Here is a 22,715-nt window from a genome sequence, read left to right on the forward strand (position 1 = left end):
CCACCGCGGCGAGACATTCCCAAAGGGCCGAAAAAAATGTTTTTAATAACAAAAGATTAATAAGAATAATATAAAAACATAAATATAAAAAAGGGGACATTCTTTCTCACCACCTCAAGGCTGCCTTAGAAAGGCCCTGAGGTGGTGGAAAAGAATCTCCCCCCCTCTTTTTTTTTAATGTCCTATTTTTTATTCTCTCGTGTTGCCACCACCCTTCTCTGAATGCATATTACCAAGCCTTGTACAATGGCTCTTCTTTCCTTTTTTCACTACTTTCTTTTTTCCTTTTTCGTCTTTTTTTCTTAATAGAGGCATCGTTTGCATTCCTCTTTACACCCCCTTCTCCCCCCCCCCTCCCCTACCAGTATCTCTGGAATGTAGCTTCTTCCTTGTACAGGGGTCGAGCCCTTCACGCTTGTCACCAAAATGCTGAGAGGAGCGCCACCTCGAGGGCCTTTCTAAGGCAGCCCTGATGTGGTGAGAAAGAATGCGCCCCTTTCTTTTATATTTATATTTTTATATTATTCTTATTATTCTTTTGTTATTAAAAAAAATTTTTTTCGGCCCTTTGGGAACACCTGCATTCAGGTTAGGAGACGCCTTCTTAGATTGTCACCGATTCTCTCTCTTCCTTTCTTAAAAAAAAGAGAAAAAATGTTCTTCCTGGTCTCTTCCCTTCCCCCCCCCCCCCCCCTAGTGTTTTGAACTCGTGCACTGCTGTAAACTTGTAAACTTTGTACCTCGCGCACTCTATAAGAACTGCGTGTTTCAAACGCTGTACTACACTCGAAAAAGGCTGGTCCTCCAGCCGAAACGTCGTGAATTAAATCCTGTTATGTTTCTTCAATTTTTGGTGATTATATATATATATATATATATATATATATATATATATATATATATATATATATATATATATATATATATATATATATATATATAAACATATGAAGGGAGCCAACAGTCACCGAAACCAAGGTGCATAGGGCAATATGTTTTTTTATGTGTAGCGCTAATCAGTGGGTAACAATACATAAATTAATCTATCGCTTAAAGAAGATTACTTATAAAGCAGCAGAAAAAACAACCATGCCGCAGGTGGAATACGAACCCACGACCTCCGGTAAGAGCACCGGACGCGATATTCGGAGGTCGTGGGTTCGGATCCCACCGGCGGGATGGCTGTTTTTTCTGCTGCTTTATAAGTAACCTTCTTTAAGCGATAGATTAATTTAAGTATTATTATCCCACTGATTAGCGCTACACATAAAAAATTAAAAAAACATTGCCCTATGCACCCTGGTTTCGGTGACGGTTGGCTCCCCTAATATCTTTGTCAAAAACGAGTCCCTCATTTTCTTAACCTTGTCTGCTTATATATATATATATATATATATATATATATATATATATATATATATATATATATATATATATATATATATATATATATATATATATATATATATATATATATATATATATATATGCTTATTATGGCCCCTTATTTTCATTTACCTTGTCTGCTAATATATATATATATATATATATATATATATATATATATATATATATATATATATAGCAAACAAGGGAAGGGAAATGAGAGGCTTATTTGACAAACATACCAAGCAGGCCAACAATTACCGAAACCTAGGTACATCGGGAAGTGTTTCAACTTTTTTAACTTGTAGTGCTGATCAATCAGAGATTAATACTTCGATAAATCTGTTGCTTAGAGAACATTCATTATAAAACAGCAGAAAAAACAACCATGCCGCGGATAGGATCCAGTTTTTGATATACATATATGCAATGTTCCGACAAGCTTCATTTAGCCAGATTTATTTTTAGTCGACGTTTCGGACACAGCCTGTGCAAGATGCCGCCGGGTCCGACCGGCCGGCCCGTGTCAGGTATCCGGAGACGCTTGCAGGAAACGAGTTCGATAGACGGTTGACACGCGTTCGTTACGCGCCGCAACAGCGACTTCTGATTTTGCCATATGCATGTTTCTGGTTCATTACTTCTTTTGGCTCTTCTGTCGGGCTTTTCTGCAAAACATCCTGGCGCCCTACCTTCCAATAAATATTGTAGGCCATTTCAATCCGTGAAAAGCGACTGAAAGAGAAACAGATGTGGAAAAAGGAAGGCAGGGAAGTTAACAAGAATGGTGTCCCAGTTGGCTACCCTGCACTGGGGAGGAGGGATGAGCGGTTAGAAAAGATACAGAGAAAAAAGGTGATAGCGGTGTCAAAGTTTGTCATCCAAGTAAGTCACTCTCACGAGTGGCGTAGTAGACCTTGGGAGCAGTCGACTACTGCAGCCACTATCGTCGCCGAAAAAATACTGAGATAAGCCCGACCACGCAATGAGAAGGTAAAGGGCAATTTGGGAGAAAATACTAAAGTGAGGAACAGCAAAATAATTAAGACACAAAAAAAATTGTGACAAAATGTCGCGCCGAACAAATATGAAATAGTCACAATATGGCTTCTGGTCCTGTGTCTTGATTTTCGCGGGTTATTTTGCTGGAACATCAATTACCAACTCACCCAGCAAATCACGCTCCTTATTGCGCTGCCCACTGCTTCTGCAACGTTCGTGCGGGCATCTACCAAACAACATGAATTCCTGGCTAGTTGCCCTGAAGTTACGTTCTAAGACGCATCTCGTGTGAACTGTGCCCCGGCATACCATCAGAAAGAGCAGCTGTTGCCATTGAAATCATTGATGGTAAGTTAGGCTGAGGCTACATGTGGCTATCTTCCTTTTGGATGATGCAATTGTGGTGTTAAATTAACTACCGAGGGCAGAATAATCAGAGTACAGAGTAAAATCCACTGAAAGAGCATGGTGTTTGCGTTGTCCAAACATTTCTGCAGAAAACGTTTTGGTAGGTTCCGCAAAGTTTCACGCCGGCAAAAAACAAGGTGCGTAATGTGAGGGACGGTAACTACCTTGTACTTAGCCCGAAAAAAATGTCGTTTCACTGAAAAAGATGCTGGAAAAGCACAAAAGTGATTGGTCAGTGGACAAAAACCACTTGGCCATAAGCTCGTATAAAAGTATCGCAATGGTGAGTCACGGCCGTCCACGCCTTCGCAGCGTAAGATCGGTCGCACGGAAGGCCGCAATTTTTATCAACAGCCTGCCTACAGTTTGGTAACTTGCGCACATAACTCAGAGACAGCTGATATAGACCGCCTTCTCCGTCTTCTCTCATGCACGAGAAGGCAAGCATATAGCACTGCCATGCCGAAATGCAGAACTGCCATGAGACGGTACATGTTGTCGTAAGATCCCATGGTGCCTCGGAAGAAGGCTGAAAAGGAAAAGCATTTAATTTATTTCAGTCTTCTTGCACAAAATCTGGCATACCTGTAAATTTTTTTCTTCTCTCTAAAGTTTTGCATGGTGACATGTAACACGAATGGTGCATGTGCAGGAAGTGTTCATTTTAAGCATGACTTCTGCAGTCACCAGGTGCACTGAAGTAATCGAAACCGGCTCTAGCTGGGATTTCATATCCCTGACCGGCGCACGGAGTGGCAGTGGCGACGAGAGCCAGCCATGCTTGACGCCGAGCGCCAACGTGGTAGAATTTGGGACCAAACCGAGCACCGGCGTGAACATGTCACCCAATTATTGTTGCCATGCCCCAGCGTAACCTTCCAAGATATCTTTCAATTCTAAGTAGCTTTGTGTCGTCCATCAGCGTAACGTTTTCGTTCCGTGCATTCATTTCAAACGCTTGTCCGATAGGGATGCTCATTGCCTGCCAGATGAGACAAAGCGATTTCTACCTTTCTTAATAAGGAGAAGTCAACACACAAGCTGCGTCTATGTACTGGGAGAGCCCTTAGGTTAAAGCTCATGGAGAACACTTAAACATAATGCCTCTCCAGCACCACGACCTCTGACAGAGAAGCACGTTGTTGTTGGCGTTGCAACATTTGAGCAACAATACTTAGAATACTGTGCTAATGACTAAAATCGAGGGCACTATAATTTGCATTCCTGATCCGGCTTCCACGGAAGACTTCTTTCCGCTTTTTCCCCCGTCCCTCCATATTCTCCAGGATTGGCTGGCTGCCGCCGACCCAAGAGGAAAATCAGCTATCGCTGATCCGACAAGCCACCAACCTGCTCTGAGCTTAGTACTGTGCTGACAGTAAAGTGCTTTTTTTCCTTAAAGTTTTTCTTAATGCGGAATCTATCTGTTGATTTTGTCTAAAGCGAAGCAACTACGTGCGGGGCCCATACGTGTCATATAAGCTAGAGGAGTGCAGCTTCAAGCTTATGTGTTTGTTCGTAAAGTTTTTTTGAGCATTCTATATTAAAATTTCAATAAAGAAACAGCTTCGCTAAAGGTTCGTCACTGTGTAACATCGGAAGAAAATCATGCAATCTTTTTATCGTATAATCCTTTAGCAGCTTTAAAAGATTACGGATGGGGTGTTAAATTCGTTTTTTAATTAACGCCTAATGTATAATAAGACCAGCGTCTGAGCTTTATATCTGATATTTCAGTGAAGTCATGTAAAGGTAGTTGTTTTTGTTATGTCTGTAGATAAATATCTCCTCCCTATATATAGCCAATTGAGGCCCCCACGACAAGTGTTTTTAGAGTGTAACAGCTAATATTTGCTTTTTGTTTTTGTTCCCTAGTTTCTTTGTCTTCTTTTTCCTGCCCCGTATTAATACCGAGCGTTTGAATAAATTCCTTTGCGGCTTCCAAACGCTTATTGTGTGTGCCTCAAGTGCACTCGTTCTTTTTTGCGCTTTCTTTTCACGCGAATAAAAATACCAACCCAACTCTTCGCTGTGCGTTTACTCACATCCTCGACAGACTGTTGACCATCGCTAGAAGCTGAAGAAAAATGTGAAACCGAGCCTGAAGAAAAACTTTATGCTGAATTTATGGGAACATTCCAAACTTTGCCCTCCGAATGGGAGGCAGCAGAACGAAACTTGCCGTAATCGTTGCCACAAGCTGGATTGTAACCAGAGAAGGTGGATGCCGACCAACTTTGTTTGCGAGGTCTTAGACCCTTCGTTCAATCACCGCATCTTATTTATTCATTGCAAGAAAAAAAGTACTGAAGAAAAATCTGGAACAATTTCTGCCTCAGAAAGGTGGCCAGCGCAATAAGGTGCTGTCTTTCCCCAACATTTCACTTCGAGCAGGCACGTCTAGATTTTGTCTGGGGGGCACACGCCCGCGTCAAAAAGAGGTAACTAGTGATGGCGTTTTGCCTGCCCAGCGTGCACTACCAGCAACAATGTGCGTTGCTTTCGGAACATAGATTTCGTTGCACGCGGTGGCTCGGCATGCTGGTCCATCATTCGGGTCTTACACTCTCACAAGTTCCATCAACACATAACACGACACACAGCATAGGGCGCAGCTGGATTACTCTCCACAAGCAATAATTTTACGCTGCATAGTGTGATCTCACTGTCCTTGAGAGTTCACTGTAGAATGTACCAAATAAACACACCATAATGACGACGAACAAAGCAGTGGTCAATGGTCACTGGCGGACCGCTAAGCCGGCAATGGCAAAGACATATTCGTGGCGTGAAGCCATGCCCTGACAGGCCGCGCTCACGTGTTTCTTTTTTATCAAGAATGGTTTTGCGGCGGATTTTTTGTACATATCGCCCAGGTCCCTTTAATAAATATTAGGACAGAAACTCTGTATGCAAGGCTGCCGGTAAAAAGGCGCAGGAACTACAGAGTCGGTCAGAAGCTTGAATCATCTGCGTGGTAGACACAAGTCCACACAGGGAGGAAATGAAAAATGTCGGCAGCCTCTTTAAGCACACCCCAACAGAGTTGCCCCACGGCTTCTTTTCAGTGAGAATAGGAAAGCGAAGTAGGCACCAAGGTGCTTTTAAATAAAGCTGTCAGAAAATCGTTACCAGTCTATTTGAAACCAAAAAAAGCAACACGTCTGTGGACAAACAACAATAAAGTGCACAAGGTCTGCTGCACTATAATCTAGAGAAGGAAACAACTACTAACGACACATACGTTCCCATTGAGAAGACCGCTCAAAAATTGCGAACTTTCCAGACAGCGCCTATGCCTTGCTCCTGGTACAATGCATGATCCTCCAGAAATAAACAAAGTTCCAAACCAAGAAGTTTCCAAGTTGTGCCCGATTGAGCTTTGATTGTCGCTGACCCATCCAAGTCTGGGCTTAAAGTTTCAGAGAATATTGTAAGTCTCAATAGGACCTACTGTTTTGAGCCTAATGCAATGGAGCCCAGAAGTATCCAGCGTCTCAGCGGCAGCTTATTCTACAAAAATGACTTCGATTCGTACCCTAAGCACCCAACTAAGAAATTCTAGGATTAGTAAGAAGAGCTTCGCCTGAAACCTGTGCGGAAATCGCCGCAGCCTGTCACGCAGAGTTTTGCAACTGTGTAGCCTATCGAACGGCGCTTGAAAATCGTCGTATTGGCTATGTTTCATCCGCTCGTTGCTCACTTCTGAATGCTTCTTTCCACGGACGCCCAGTTCGGCCGGTTGAGTGAAAGGGCTACGGAGGGCCACGTCTGTCGCCAGAGGTAGCACTTTGCAGCCGCAGAGGGAGTTTACAAGGCGGCAAAACGTGTCTCTGAGGCCGAGCAGATGTGGCTGAGTGCAATGGCACTCTAAGCAGCGAAAGCACTGAAGGACGCTGAGCATCCTGTCGAGCACGACAAACCGAAGCGCCTGAATACGGCTTCATGCAAGAGCCTCAAAACCGTTAACGGACGGCTAGCGCGCTATCCAGTTAAAAAAAAGGTGCTGATCGAAAATGCTCCTCTAGCGGTGGGAGCAGCCAAGGATATTATGCGTGCTGACTGGCTCGAAGAACAGATGAGGGCGAAAAGGGGTGTGTTCCGCGAGCAGTAAACCTAAAATAGAACGCGAAGGACTTCAGTATTTTTGAAAGCCCTTCTGCAATATATTGAAGCACCTTCGACGAACTGCATTGCCGAGTTGCCAGAGGTACAGAGTTTAGTTAGCCGGCAGCAGTTGACAAATAAAGCAATTTTATGTTGAGTATAACGATCTGAATACACACTAACGCAACAATGAGCTGTTTCCCGCTCGGCCTCTTCTATTCTGAACCTAGACCAACGGCTTACCTATGATCATGGGGCTGCTTAGTTGGACTGGAACGAGCAGCAACCCAACGGCCGCCATGCACAAGGGCACTTGGGCAGCACCGAAGAACTGCGTCATGAGCGAGCACCTCATCGAGCTGGCGGCGGCGATGAAGGTTACAAGGAGGGCGCTCACAACTACGTACGTAACCAACCAAGTGGTGTGTGGCATGAGGGCATAACAGGGTGTCAGCAGTAAGAAGCACGCAGTCATCAGCGTTGGCCGGCTCACGAATTTCATGTCGGCGATCAGAGGCACGCCAACGTACCCGACGATTTCGGCGATGGTCGCGTAAGTGATGGCTATGTCGGCTCCGCGCCTTGGCGCTCCTTTGTCGATGGCGTAGGCTTGTATGGTCTCGAGGAACACTGTGTAGCAGTAGATCTCGACTGTGGATCCCAGAACCACAATGTAGAAACGAAGAGCCTTCAAGATGGCGAATTTGCGCCCAAATGAAGTGAAGCCTTTGTCGACGCTGCCTTGAAGATTCGCAGTTGCATGTGTTTTTGTCCCTTCATCCTCAGGCGGCATTGTTGCTCCAGAGGCTTGAGCGTTTGAACAAACGTTTGAGAAACCTCGGAATGTGGTTGGATCTCTTAGGTGAGCGTCTTTTTCACTGTATCGCAACTGTGTCCACAGGAACAGCGCCACAACCGTGACGTGCATAGAGAGCGCACTGTAAACGAGAAGTGTACCCCGCAGGTCGTACTTGGAGTGCAGGAAGGACAAGAGTGAGGGAAACGCGAAGGCACAGAGCGTGGTACCGGCGTCCCTGAGTCCGCTGGCGACGGCCAGGTACTTGTCGAAGTGCTCACCTAGAACAACCATCAGGCTGACGTGGACAATCCCCGCACCCAAGCCTGCATAAAAGGACAGCGCAGCCTAGGTCAGTAGGCACCTAAACTATAGTTATCCGCTTTTTGGGAGCACATGTGAGGTACCCGGAATACCCGCGTACTCACTGGCTGGTGAACGTTTCGCGAAATTGTGGCAGGCAGCGGCAGGCTGGTTATTGGTGAAGAGAATTTTCGGAATCAGTCTATCTTGCACACCAGTGCCCATATTGGCAGGTCATTAAGTAAATGAAGAAAATGACGAAAAAGCTAGCAGAAAAGGACCCGTTCGCAAGAAGGAGTAGACTGGACGATGCTGGAAACGCAACTGAATTTCACTCGGTGAAATTCGTCACAACAGCCGGGTGCACATGCGCGCAAGCTGCAACGCCTACCAATCATAGCAACAAAAAAAGGCATTGAATAGTGCAAGTCTGTTATCTTGCACATAAAAACCATTGAATGCAAATTGACGGGTGAAATTCTCTGAAAGAAGTCCTTACCGAGCTGTCGCGATCGCCGACGCATTCGGTGCCTAACTTAATTTTAAATACTTCCAGAATTTGTCGCTCTAGCTGTGTTTTTCCGCGGGTGGTGATTCTGACATCATTGAAGCGGGGGTCAGAGTCTGGGAAATGGCTGCAATGTTTGGGAAGATTTGCTGTGTTATCCAATTGCAGTCAGGTGCGGTACTGTCTCAAGTGATCGTCAATACATTGGCTAGTCTGGCCGATGCAGACTTTTCAACTTGTACAGGGAGAGAGAGTATTGGTAGTACATTATGTGAACATACTCTGATGTTTGGTATTCCATTTCTTTTTTGTGCTCTTATTGGTTGAGATACGGGTACAGAGTGACGAAAATTTGCGGCAGCAGATAACACGACATTGACGTCTTATTTCTTGGCAGTCTTTTTAGCATTATGTGAGGCTTTGTGCATGTATAGTATTAGAGCAGGTCACATTTCCTGACACGGCGCATCTTCGTTTTGAGGGATGTGCTTTGACTTCAGCTTGATAGATAGTGACTGGGCAACAGAAACCAGGACCTGTTGAGGGTGACCCGCTAACAGCAAGCGGCATACCTTTTCTAGAAAACTGTTATGCAGAAGGTGCGGGCAACTTTTTCGTAGAGATTACTTCGCAGTGGTCATACCCCTTTACTCAAGTTTCGAATGTGACGAGGTGTAGGGCAACAGGCCTTTCTTAGTGCGAGGCGCATATTTCCAGCAAATGTGGCTGTCGACGTTTGCTTTTAGAGTTGCTTTTGACCTTTCTTGACGCTAGCGACGTTTGATGGAGATACGCGCCTCGCACTAATAAAGGCCCGTTTCCGTACAGCTTGTCACATAATAAATTTGTGAAAAAAGGTATAGCCAACCACTCCATAGGTAATGCCTTACGAAAAACTGGCCCCGCCTTCTGCATAACACTTTTCTAGAACAGGTATGCAGCTTGCTGACAGCTTGTTACCCTGAACAGGACCTGGTTTATGTTTCCCAGTCACTATCTACCAAGCTGAAGTCAAAGCACATGCCTCAGAACGAAGGTGCGCCGTGTCAAGAAAGGAGTCCTGCTCTAATGTCATACATGCACAAAGCCTCCATCTAATGGTAAAAAGATTGCCACGAAATAAGCGTCAACGTCGTCTGTTCTGCTGCTGCAATCTGTCGTCACTGTGCGCGCGTATTTCAGCCGATAAAAGCACAAAGAAGAAATGCAATATCAAGAATCAGAGTACGTTCACAATATGTACTGCCAATGTTGTATACTCTTTCTCTCTGTCATGTGGAAGCGTCTACTTCGGCCAGACTGGCCAATGTATTAACGATTGCTTGAGACAGCACCGTACCTCGCTGCAACCAGATAACACAGCCAATCTGCCGAAAAATTGCAGCCATTGTCCACTATGACCGCCTTTTCTATGATCTCAGAATCATCGGCTGCGGAAAAACACAGCTAGGGCACGAAATCCTGGAATCATTTCAAATAAAGAAACCAGGCACTGAGTTCGTCATCGACAGCTCGGTTCGGTTTATTTCCAGATAATTCCACTTCATGACCTGCAGATCGGTTTTCAAGTGTAGGATAGCAGCCCTGCACAATTAAATTTTGAAGTGTTTATTTTGTTGGTTTCGTAGGCGTTGTTGCTTGGGCGCACGTGGACCCGGCTGTTGTGACAAATCGCACCGAGCAAAAATCAGTTTTGTTTCCAGCTTCGTTCTGTCTACTCCTTCTTTTGTGAACGCGTCCTTTCCTGCCGGCTTTTTCCGTGGTTAAGGAAATGGTTTTGCTTCAGGGTTAGACGGTACAAACCCTTCTGGAAAAAAGCAATTTGTATATATTCGTCTGAAACTTGCGCAACAAGCTTAGTGAGAAGAGCTCTGGGGGAAAGAAGGCGGGTTTAAGGAAGCCTTCCACGCTCTTAGGCGTAGTGTCGAAATTTTGTTTTTCATAATGAGCGGACGGGAATGAGAAATTTTCTGGGAAATGCTGTCCATGCGGCTGTGCGAACAGTGAGGTACAGTACACGAGAATATTCAAACGCATACAAGCCTTCTTGCCGGAGGAATTCTGGTTAATTTGTTCATCATGGAATTAACTAGGAAGCTAACACGTCTAAACAAACATCAATGAAATCTGCCCCGTGGTTGATATCTTAAAAAGAGTGAGGTAGGATGGGTACGTAAATTGGTGGAATACTGATTTTATATTGACATTTAAGCTGGTTAGTCATGAAAGAATAAAGAGTGCAGAAGTCGACGGAAGTAGAAAAAACAGACACCACAAGCGCTTGCTCACTAACTCTTGATGTCCGTCGTGTTTTACGCTTTTTTTTGCAAGCAGTATTGATAGTTCTGCTAGCCTACATGACACCTAATACTAGCTACATCGCCTCATAATTTTTATCGTAAATCTGTGCTCTTTGCAGTGTCTACGAGAAATGCTCCTGCCGCCGGCATTTCGCAAGAGCGAGGGTCTTCATTCGTTAGGCACGGAGTATATATGAATGATAGTGCGAGGCACATTTCTCCCAATTATTACGCTGCACACTGGTTAACCATTTCCTGGCAGCATTCAATTTTTTTTCCTGCCATTGAAGTTATATTTAATTTTTTGACAGGATGAGAATATCTATCAGATTAATAAATCAACTGAAATCAATTCCGGGTATAACCTTTGGCTTGATGTCACTTCGATAACAAAACTTCATGTGGAAGCATAAAAATTGGGTTCCAAACTTTATTGTTTAAATTCGCTGGAGGCCCTTAGATATCTCTTAGCAGTGGCAAGGCGAAAGCCAATGGGCAGTGGGGAGTTTGCTCAGAGTCCAGTTGGCATGTTGTGATCACGTGACAAGGTCAACGTGACCTAGGTAACCCAAATGTAATGGACGGACAAGGTCACGTGACCTAAGATGTAACGGACGGACACCGCGAGGTCACGTGACTGGACGGATGGTCACCGCGTGTACGAGCCATTAAACGCTTTCGCCTTAAAAACTTTTAGCGAGTATTTTTCCAGTTATAGGGCTTATGTGTCTGTACGACAACCAATCAGCGAGATTTAAATTTGTACTAATGGAGACAAAAGTAACGCCCCCCCCCCCCCCCACCCCACCCGCTCCTGCCTCTAAGTTACGAACCGTGCCGCGGACGCCAGAAGTGCGCCGGGGTTGGCACCAGGATTCTATCGCCAGGTGGCGTTCGCAAACAGTGCGGCCGGGTTCGTAATGTGAGCGGAGGGGGGTGTCATTTACTTTTGCCTCCGATAGTACCTATGTAGTCATGTTCCTTTGGCAACACATTTCTAAATCGAAATGAACTGTAACTCAAGCTATATGAGTTACGATGTGTCCCGGGAGAGGAAACAATCATCACATGTTCAATATTCTTGTACAAAAATTACAATATTGGATGATTGTAAGGTACTGGTATTGAATTATTGAAGGTAATGTTTCATTCTTCCGGTATGCAGCAAAATTTTTTGTTTATAGTGTTTCCATTGCTAGCATCGAGTGTTTAATACTACCATGGGAAACCAATTGGGAACGTTGCTTTCGATATCATAAATGTTAATAGCAAAAAAATATCAAGCCTGACGACGGGAGATCTACGATATACTTATTTTTATAGTAAAATCTTGTAATATATATAAATTACGCTCATAAGCTATTTCGTGTTCAAAAATGTTTTTGCCCAGAATTTTTGGGTATGCTCACCATGAAAGGCACCAAGCGTCAAGCTCATCCAAGCAATGTTGGGACAAAAAGCAGCGCCTATGAGCGGAACCCACAGCAAGAAGCTGCCCAGCAGTGTGATGTGTGGCACCGTAAGGTAGCGCTGCAATATGAAGACAATTGAACCTGGGAGGAAGAATTCACTTGATATAAGAACAGAAGGCCTTGACTTCGCATATGTACAACAGGAATGTGGACGTTACTGCAATGAGAGAACCAGCTTCTGCTTAAAACGTTGAAGTTAGGAGGCGTCTAATGGTGAGGGAAGACGACATCAATGCCGAAATTATAAAGAGAATTTAAAGCGATCGTACACAAAGCCATGACGACTAGACATGAAATAGCATTGTTCGGTCTTCGGGCTGGTCGGTCGGCCCAGTGCGCCGATGGAGCCCTCAAAGCTGTTTTGAGTGGACACAAAAGCAGGCCAGAAGTTATGAGCGAAGCGCACATGACTCAGCGATCCCCGTTAACTGATACCGACTTAGCCATCCGAGATGGCGGTCATGTAGAAGGCAATAATGGCTGTCACTCTCACTAGTATTTTCGCCCGCTGAACCGTCACGATGAGCACTGCATCAGTCATGCAATTTATTACCGTAGCACTGCACAGCTGTTCTGACATCGTGCCTCGGCGCCTGGAGCGTCGCCTGCTTTCTCCTTGATCTCGCAATTTCGTTTCTGGGGGCTGGAAGCTAGGAGCGCGAGGCGACGGCTTCCGGTCTGGTTTCGGGCTCGGAGCTTTCAATCCACTGCGAACGACTTCACGCGAATATGGTGGGGGTGTGGCATTTATATATAAACAGCCTTTAGGTCAGGCGTTTTGCAGGTAATGGGCCAAGATGGCGAGGGCGCGTTGTGGGGTGAGGTACCTGGAGGCGGCCAGATGGGCCATGGTGGGGAAGGGGGGCGCACCCCTTTTTGGGGTCAGCCCTGTCTTCTCTTTCGGTGTTTCGGCCAGGGGCTCACCAAATAAGCTTTGGTGATCGTACTGAATTCTTCGAAGGGTTCGAGCTTAAGAATTCGATAAGGTTGGATGTGCCACGGGAAAGCCATCGAAGTCTTATTTTTGTTATGGGTAGTATTTCTGTACAGTGCTTTTCTAAGCCCTAACTGCGTCCACCATCAGTGGGCTCGTTCATAAGATCCCCTAAACCCAGTGGATTGCATCGCAGGCAAGCTGGTGAGCCAGTTCAACACCGGAAATGCCCTTGTGACCAGGGGTGCACACAAATTTTACCGGTGGTAGGCTTAAAGCTGTGAGTGAGGCCGACACGGTAGGGAGAGGGAGGGCTCTGTAGTGAAAAGCACCTAGAGCTGCCTGCGAGCTCTAGTCTATGTATGCGGGGGAGGGCGGAATGGAGTGGGGGTTAGAGTACCGAAGTCTTTGTCGGAATTGGTGATTCGGTCGACTTCTCGACTTTGATTTTCCAGCTGAGGGGCGTAGGTGGGAAGAGGGGGAGGGTCACAGAATTCAAGATATACGATGACAACTAGGCGCAACCGCACTGGACCGAATTTTAGGGCCACCACAAAAGGTTTTCAAGAGGCGTTACACGAGGAGCATACACTCCTTCTATGTCTGCCCCTTACCCTCCGAACTTTTTGGGGTCAGCCCTGTCTTCTCTTTCGGGGTTTCGGCTTCTTGGCTATAGGCGTTTGTTTTTGCTTACTTCCCATGTAGGTCATGGCGTTGAAAACGCTCTCTGGCCACGAGGCGTCCGAGTGGTCCGCTCCGAAAGTGGTCATCATGGCAATGAAGAAGAAGCCAGAATTGATCTGCGTGGCCAACGTAAAGAAGGTGGCAACTGCTGCGGCCGCAGCGATGCCCCAGTTTCGGTCCAAGTCTCTCCGCCATCCATGCTGTGAGTGGCGTGCCGCAACGGAAGGATTTCTTTCTATGTCAGCCGAGGGCACGGTGAAGACACCGTTTCGCCAGCTGCAAGAGAAGAGCAGCCTTTAGCGTGCGCAGAGGCAATCGAAATCTGCGCTTGTAAAGAAGAGAGTACAGGCTGTAAAGCTACCTTGTTTTTTCTTCACGGTATTCAAAGCTAAAATTTGCACGTTAGTTTTGACATGAAATTATTTTTTCCTGATCGAGAATTTCACTTTTCCTTCCAATCTTCCTTCAAAGCCTTGTTTTTATTTATTTACTCAGGTACCTGCCGCTCCCCACAAATGGGCATTACCGTAGAGGGGTAAAACGCAGAAATCTTACACAGTTAGTACAGTTCAACATTAGAGTTCAGCATATATTGGTAGAAATAATGCAACATTCACAACATATTCACACAAATATCGGAGATAAATGCTAGAAAACGGAAGTTCAAAACAGCGTATTTACAGAAGAGGGGATGTAAACACTACAGTTGTCTCAACATGTAGATAAGAGCACTGAAAAAAAGTTGCGCGATACTTAATTGAACGAAAACTTTTCAAGAGCGTTGTGAGAGCACGATGACGATGCGGAAACAATCTCCTTCAGTGAATTGATTAAATTACGGGCTGGTTTTGCGATAAGCAATTGATCATACCAAACAGTAGAGCAAGGTTAACCGTTCCCACTTTTTCTATTTTCTAACGCTGTAGCTTGATGGTAAAACACGGTTGCGCATCATAAGATGTCCAAGCTGACAGTGATGTGCGAAGGAAAGCTAACGCTCTGCCCGCTGGCCTTTGAAGAACCTTGTCATTGCATCATGTGTGCTGTCCTTAGGCTTTAGCGGCACAATATAACCAAAAGTAAACAATGTTAGAGTTGCCGATACAGGCGGTGAAGTGATGAGATAGTCAAGGCCACCGTGCAAAATGTTAAGGCCAGGGTTTTCACGTAACTGTCCGTAGAGAACTCAGGATGCAGTATGATGTGAAGGCAGAAAATCTGTATTTTTTGCCTTCAGAACGCCTAACTGTTTGTGTTAAGCAATACAAAACAGATTTCAAATAATAAATAACTATGGAGATGGTGCAGAGGCAAAAGTCTTCATTTCAGACATGCATGGCAGACCTGTCGCTGTAGTAAATAGGCTGAGGTACCATCTTACGTCAAGCGTGAACCATACATTGACCTGATTTACATTTGGCCATCATATTTTGAACTGCACAGTCCAGCGGCTGGACATAGATGACTCTTAACATTTGGCCTTTTGTCTCTTCAGGTGCGGCCAATTTTAACTTATTGCATTTGAAATCTCTCTTTGTAATGTTCCATGACTTGCTGCGTGACTAAAGTGAACGGCACCCGATGCGGTGGCCCGACTTGTCAGCGCCATGACACTATACTTTAGTTGATTCCCTGCCTCACTGTGGAGCTTCCTGTGTACAGTGCCAGAGATTTAGTAACAAAAATCACATGCAGAAACGACATCGTTAAAATCAGGAGGACACTAATGCTCTGCCTTAAGGGTATTCGGCGACAGCGTTATCGTTATTTGCCATTTTCTTTCATTGTTTTCTCTTCTTGATTACGTACACTGATCACCATATACAAGTAAGCATGCTATACTATGTGATACACCACAAGACGCACAAGGTCACCTTTTAGCCAAGTCGAACAAACGCGCCTTAGCGGCCTATAGGGGAAGCATGTCTGACTCGGAACCCAATGGTCATGGGGGCGGTTTCCAACTAAGTACCAGCGATTTATTTTCCGCGCAGTTAATTTACTTTACATCCTTATGGGTCATGCAGACATTTAAGTAATGTTACAACCTCATCTGTGGTGATACATAGTCCTCGGTGAGTAAAAGTAGCCGTAGAGAGGAATGTTTCCTGAGTCTAGCTATTCATTGGATGGTACTAATTACGAGCGAAAGCTATGTTCGCTAGTGATGCTGAGAAAGTCAGAAACGCCGAAGACGCAAAGAAAAACCCGTTTAATCGAGTCACGAGTATATACAGGATGAGGATAAAACCGGTCCAGGTCGTGGTCTGAATGCCTAGACTTGTAGCAGCAGTGAACGGATATTCTTGCAGGGCAAAGCTTAGCGACCTAGTCAGCCCGTGAGGCCTTTAGCTAAACACTTTGTCAGTCTAAAGCATGGTGGATAGTTACGGATGTGCAATGCTGGCCGCAGAGGATGGGCAAGATCCTGCAATAGCCCACTCGAGCCCCAAGTACTGGAGTTCAGTGATGTAGTTAATTCACTGCAGAGCGGACCGATCGTCAATGGCACAAAATAATGGACGTTCACGGCCCTGCTGAATTGTTGGGCCAGCACAACACCAGTATCATGTCCGCTGGTGCTTGTGCGAATTTGAACAAGCACGGCCTCATGCGTCAAAAGGGGCTAAACTAGGTGACGTGCTCAATGGTGAGCGAAGAGAAAAACTTTCTGGGGCAAGTCCTCAGACCACAGAATGACCTTTACTGTGGGATTCTGCTGGTCGACGGTATATATGTCGGCGAATTATTCAACAAAAAATGTCAACAGAGCTATAGATATCTTTCGTTGAGCGGTTAGTATGAAAGTTCTCGACGGCGCGAATGCTCAGGCTCAGTTATAACTCCAAATGCGTTGATTTGATGTGAAATAAAATTTCTTAGCTGGTGGCAGCTGAACGGACTCTTCGCCGAATTTAGCTGAAGCCCCGCTTGACAAAAAAAAAGGAGCCAGAATAGAGGAAAGCCTTTCTAGGCGCCTAGGAACCGCCGACGAGAACAGCAGCATTGAAGTAGCACGGAAAAGTGGTCCAGTAGAAGCCTGGGGGGAGACGGTCCCTAGCTCGCTTAAAAGTAGCCCGAGCTTTGCATAGACCAAAAGGCACAACTTCAAACGAGTAGACAGAAGTACAATATCATATATTTGCGGTTCATGTCAACCACAGCCTCATGTCAAAAAATTTAGCGGGAATCGACAGAAGAAATCGTACCGACTGTAGTAGAAATATGTAAAGGCTCATTCCTGCAAAAAAGGTAAAAAAAGTGTAACTGCTTGACATCTTTTTTTAAACAAAAGGAAAAATAATGTATGGACACCGTGGCCGTTTTGTGACATCGACAGATATCTGGACTGACAGTGTGAAAGTTATCAGAGAGTTTAAATTGCCAGGAAGCAACTCACAGCAAGTAAAATCGCGTTCACTGATATTTGAACCAATGTTCTCTCTGCAACTTGCGCGAAATTTGAAGGTTCAGCTAGTTTTCATCGAGATATATAAAATCTGAAGCAACAATTCACAGAGACAAATGCAACGTTCGAACCCTAGTAGTCCCCTCCCCCTCCGCACTGCCACTGCACACCTCTCAAGTCTGGTTCCCATGCAAGCGACTGAGCGAATTAAGCGACGGAGTGGCGCGTAGAAGCGCACATTTCAAACTGGGAACCTCGTCGTTCTGGCCGCTAGAGCCGCTTCGACGATTCAGAGCAGGTGCTGCGCCGTGACGGCAGGATTCGCGGTCGTTTTCGCTGGCATGTTAGACAGGCTTCAGCGCAGCACCGGCTGCGGTCCGCAACTCACGCGCCCTACTGGCCATGACGAAGGCAACTAAACACAGCCACCATTTCCGCTTCCACCACGCAGCTGGCTGGCTGCCGGCTTGCTTACCGGGAAATGCTGCTTCCTCGGTTTCTATAAATATAACCTGTGTGCCTTGTCCTAAGCACGGAAATACACGTCATGGCTGTTCGCAGGCGGCTGGCATACCTAACTGAAGCGTGTAGCTTGCAGACGTGTGCGGCCCGCGCGATATGCAGCTTAATGTTTGTCCCGGCGGCAGGAAGTGTTACGGACACTGAATATTGCAATGAGGACGAACTTGTCAATTTTCAAACAATAAGCCTTTTATGCTCCGACAGCCTCGGTCATACTGATCATGATGGATGAGAGAAGCCCTTCCCTCTTTCCTGCAAAGGTTATGATACAAGCGGCTGCTACAGGATTCGAGCGAAACGACTAAGAACCAAAGCCCTCGAGCTTATATGTTGTTTGGAGACTACGAAACTACTTTCGGAGATCACAAAACTACGAAACTACAGTTTCTTAAAGCATCACATCGTGTATGCAAGAACTGGTTTGGTTTGGTTTATAGGGGTTTAACGTCCCAAAGCGACTCGGGCTATGAGAGACGCCGTAGTGAAGGGCTCCGGAAATTTCGACCACCTGGGGTTATTTAACGTGCACTGACATCGCACAGCACACAGGCCTCTAGAATTTCGTCTCCATCGAAATTCGACCGCCGCGGCCGGGATCAAACCCGCGTCTTTCGGGCCGCTAGCCGAGCGCCGTAACCACTCAGCCACCGCGGCGGCGTGTATGCAAGAACTGTATAAGTTTGAACGAATAAGCCTAAGCATGCATGAGGTTCACTGTCGGCACGGCGCAGCACATTTTTGACATGAATGATTCTATAAGGGGGAACTACGTCATTAGCAGCGATACGAGGGCAAGTCGTCTGTTTCCAGAGCTGTGTGGCTGCCTTGTGAACGTGTTGGATGACCGCGCTTGTGGACACTACGCCACCCGCTAGCCGCGCAGCTTCCACGGTGACACATGACGTCACCCCCCCCCCCCCCCCCCTTTAGGATAAGCGTATTCTAGTCACGGCAAGATCGCTTGGCTCCTGAACATGTCGCTGCCTTCGCCGGCCGCAGTTCCTTGAGCTTAACAGCGCACTTTATCTCCTTGGCTGCTACCACGACTTGAAGAGCCGCCGTCAGGAGCCACTTCTCTTCCAGCTGCACAGCATGTTTGGTGTCTTCGCCGCTCTTCGCGCCTTATGCGGTGCCGCAAAAAATAATCGCGGCCGTCACTTCTTGAACTATGCGTGCTAAATTCATCCCGTGGTATGGTCAACCTGGAAATGCGCGTGACGTCACAGGAGTGCAGAGGCCTTTTTTTGGGAGGCACTGGCACAGCGTCTTTCAATGCTTTCCCTTCTTCACAAGCCGTAGCACTCGCCTTTCCTTAGCCCTCAGCGATGAATTCAGTCTTCCTTGCGCATTCATACCGTCCTGTGCGTCTGCATAAATCTGACGTTAGCGACAGGTCAGCCTTCCTGTCTTTTCGACCATGCAGCTCCTTTGCATGACCACGGCTATCGCACTTTCGTCGCTGAAGATTTGGGAAAACACAAGGAAGATGAGGACGACAATAGTTGTGTCGCTAGGAAGTGCTACGCATGTACCTATTATAACACATAGAACAAGACGCTCCCACGATGACTCAGCATTCTATGGCGTTGGCAAATGAAGGTTCTCTGTTTGCCCTGGCGTAGTTGGAGAAAGCACTCGTGGCACTGGGATGGCATAGTGTTTTTCGTGCTAGATAACATTCGGATGAGAAATTTCGGAATATTGAGCAGAGGTCTCACTTCATGGTTTGTTTCCACATTTTGCTTCACTTTCGCTTCAGGTTTGGCTTTAGCTTTGATGCCGGCATAGACATGATTCCTGTACGATGGTCGCCTGTCTAAAGAGGCAGCTAAAAAATTTCCATGCTTAGGAGAGCTTAGAGCTGCCCCTTCATTTCACCCATTTTCTTCTAAGGTCTATGATTTTACCGGCTCCACAATATATTAAACATGCAAGCCGACCGTATGCCTCGAACCGTGCCGTATACCCTGCTACTGAGCTTCTATATCGGTCCTAACCCGTAGGCAGCTGTTCCCAGGATAATCTGCTCTACTTCTGTGGTCTATCCTGACCACACCACCATTTTAGTGCTTTCGCTCACTGCTGGACATGCTCTCGGGTCGGGCCACTTCTAGTTCGGCAGATGAAAAAGCATACTAAGGTCACTTTCCTCGGATCCGTGATCGCGAGATTGCTCGTCAGATTCCAAGTACCTGCCTTCTTCTTTCCATGGTGGGAAAGGCATCTGCGGGCATATAAATCCGGTATGCAGAATCCTCGCGCCTCACATCACGCAGCAGGTAACATTTTTCATCCACCCAGAGGTGGGCGTACCATATAGTAATCGAAATGAATTGTTGGCGGAAATACAAGGTGAAATACGCTGATAGAATGAAGTTAGTAATCCTTACAGGAATCTTCAAAACAAGAAGTCGTGTATCAGGTAAATTTTCTCTGTGCTTGGCACCATGGGCTGATATTAGGGAGTGTACCGTACAGATCTCTCACGGAAGATGACATAAAGCCGCTCTTCAATGCGTGTTTGCGTGGTAGCTCTGCCCAGTCTTCTGTGTTCCCAAACCATCTGTGCGAACCTGTACGGGTATCTTCATATGCCGCACGAACTCGAGGACAAAATGATAGCGTGCATCACCGAGAGGTTTTTTTAAATCCTGCAAATTGTATCCGACGGTTTAGGTTTAAGACACCACTCCGACCAATCGTTGAAAAATGATGTTTTGGTCCCTGTTTACGGGGCCTTGTGAACAAGGCCCCTGTAAGCCGGGGCCGAAACGTCATTTTTTAAACGATTGGTCGGCGCTTGAAAAATTTCCGCCATGAACATACCTCACCAGACGGGTTTCTGTGGAGCCCTGGATTTTAAGACGCCACCCCACACAACTCTTTTTCGTGCGCCAGGGAGATGTAGTTCTAGAGGCTTTCTTCTTGCAGAGGGAGAAGCTTGCTGCTTGACGTGTAGTGCCTTGACGTGTAGTTTGGATGTTCTGCTACACAGCGCATTCAAGGCCACATTCATTAATGTAGAGGCAGACGCTGTGACCTGAAGACTGACGGGGAGGGAGGGGGGGGGGGGGGTGTATGTGCGAGGCAGGCTGCCATTGGGTGGCGACGGCTGCTTGGGCCTGCAGTGGCGTCGAAGCTTCCGAAGCAAATTCAGCAAGCCGGTTCGCAATAGCCGCAGAACCGCAAATATAGCTTTCCCCATGCGTGATGATTAGTTATCATAAACCACGAGAGTGGACTTATTGGTAGTGTTTCCTGCTCTTCCGTGAAAATGGATGATGAGAGTGGCGAAACTCTTCCTGGATACCAAACCCAAGGTGGTGCTCTTATACGAGTGCCCCCAGTTGGCTTGAGTCTGGTGGCGTTGGAGGGTTTTGTGTGAATACCTCAAGTTTTCAAAGTAACAAAATGACCACGACAAAGGTAGCTTTAAGGAATGGCGCTGATTAGTGCATCTTTCAAACCTCTTTGTTTTTGCTACGCGTGCAAGCGCTACAAAACCACATTAATGGAACCGCACAAATCACATAAAGAAATGCTTCTCGTAAATACAAGTGGGGCTGAAGGACCTAACTAAAACAGCTCGCCACAACAGCTGCTTCGCGATGAATGCTAAGTGCATTAAAATGGATGCTAATTTCTTTAACGGCCTCATCGCAGAAAAACTCAGTGGCGTCCAGCGTCGCTCACCCTGCGTCGTCTGTCTTAAAACTCGCTGATCTGTCGGCGGGGTGTGTGACGTCATAAAGCCACGTGGCATTGCTCGCGTGTGTCTACTATAGTGCGAAATCCCCGGAAACGGGCTGGGCAAGTACGAAAGTATGTCGCTGAAGGTGGAGTGCAGGCTGCTGCCCAGGCTGAGGGTATCCGCCGAGCGGCCCTGTATGCGGCAGCAGCGGCGGGAAGCAGGCTGCGCAGACTGTAGACTTTAATGCTATGGCATTCTCAACACCAAATGTAAATAAGCGGCCCTTAAATATTTTATCTTAACCGCAGTCAACTAGATTTGACCAACGAGAAGGAATCTAGAATAGTAACACTCACGGAACGTCGCCAGCATCCATGGCAGGAATTGGCAGCTGCGTTGTGGACGGCGAAATCCTGGGTGAGCGACATAATCACGCTCCGCAGAATTGAGTGCTTCCATACGAACACTGCAGCTGCGGGTGGTTCCGCTGTTGTGTTAATTAGAGGGACGTCATAGTGATTCGACGTTCGCCCTTCCTGTTCCACTACCTCTGTGCGGTGAATAGCGACCAAAATTTGCTCTGCTACGTGCCATGTCAAAATATTTCTCTTTTTTTCTGTAATATTTTGTTTACGCTCCATCACCTGCCAACTTTGTCATGAAACGCAGGTGGTTTGGAGTTTGTGTGCTCATTTCTTTTTTTTATTGAGACAGCGTGCTTGCTGGCATAAAGCAATATTTACTACAATCCAACAAGCAAATTTTCGGAAGATGCGAATAAAAAAAGAGGATACAGGTGCAGGCATCATATATATTGAGGAAAAAAAACGTGCCGTAAATAAGGGAAGAAACTAGGATATTTAGAAAACCAGGCCACCAGCATTATTAAACGTACAAACGCTCGGTCGTTGTAGCATGATAACATCTTATCCGTCCCCCACCTTTTCCAGCATCACCTTGGAATCTCCTTGTCTCAGCAAATAAATGACACCGTAAAGCTCCAATTTGTCACTCCCATATGCAATCCCAGTGAAGTTCGAAAATGATCGCTAAGGACAATGAATGAAGCGGTGTGTTATTGTATGGAGCGAGAAGAGAGTGTCTTTGAATAACGAGGATACATTGTGTGGTAAATCTGAAAAGACATTAGAGCATATTTGTGCGAACGTGCTATTAGCATGTATAAACCCCAT

The 22,715-nt window shown here is 46.1% G+C and overlaps 1 protein-coding gene across 1 annotated transcript; it reads right to left on the reverse strand.

The window, feature by feature from the left end:
• Positions 1–3,077: 3,077 nt before the first annotated feature.
• On the reverse strand, positions 3,078–22,059 carry LOC144121973 (monocarboxylate transporter 13-like). Its single transcript, XM_077655440.1, has 5 exons — positions 21,879–22,059; positions 13,911–14,176; positions 12,220–12,363; positions 7,147–8,025; positions 3,078–3,325 (listed from the first exon to the last, which is right to left on the reverse strand). The coding sequence occupies exons 1-5, from the start codon at positions 21,896–21,898 to the stop codon at positions 3,156–3,158; spliced, it is 1,479 nt and encodes a 492-aa protein (XP_077511566.1). The 5' UTR covers positions 21,899–22,059; the 3' UTR covers positions 3,078–3,155.
• Positions 22,060–22,715: the final 656 nt, after the last annotated feature.

This window comes from Amblyomma americanum, chromosome 2 (assembly GCF_052857255.1).
Source record: "Amblyomma americanum isolate KBUSLIRL-KWMA chromosome 2, ASM5285725v1, whole genome shotgun sequence".
NCBI lineage: Eukaryota > Metazoa > Arthropoda > Arachnida > Ixodida > Ixodidae > Amblyomma > Amblyomma americanum.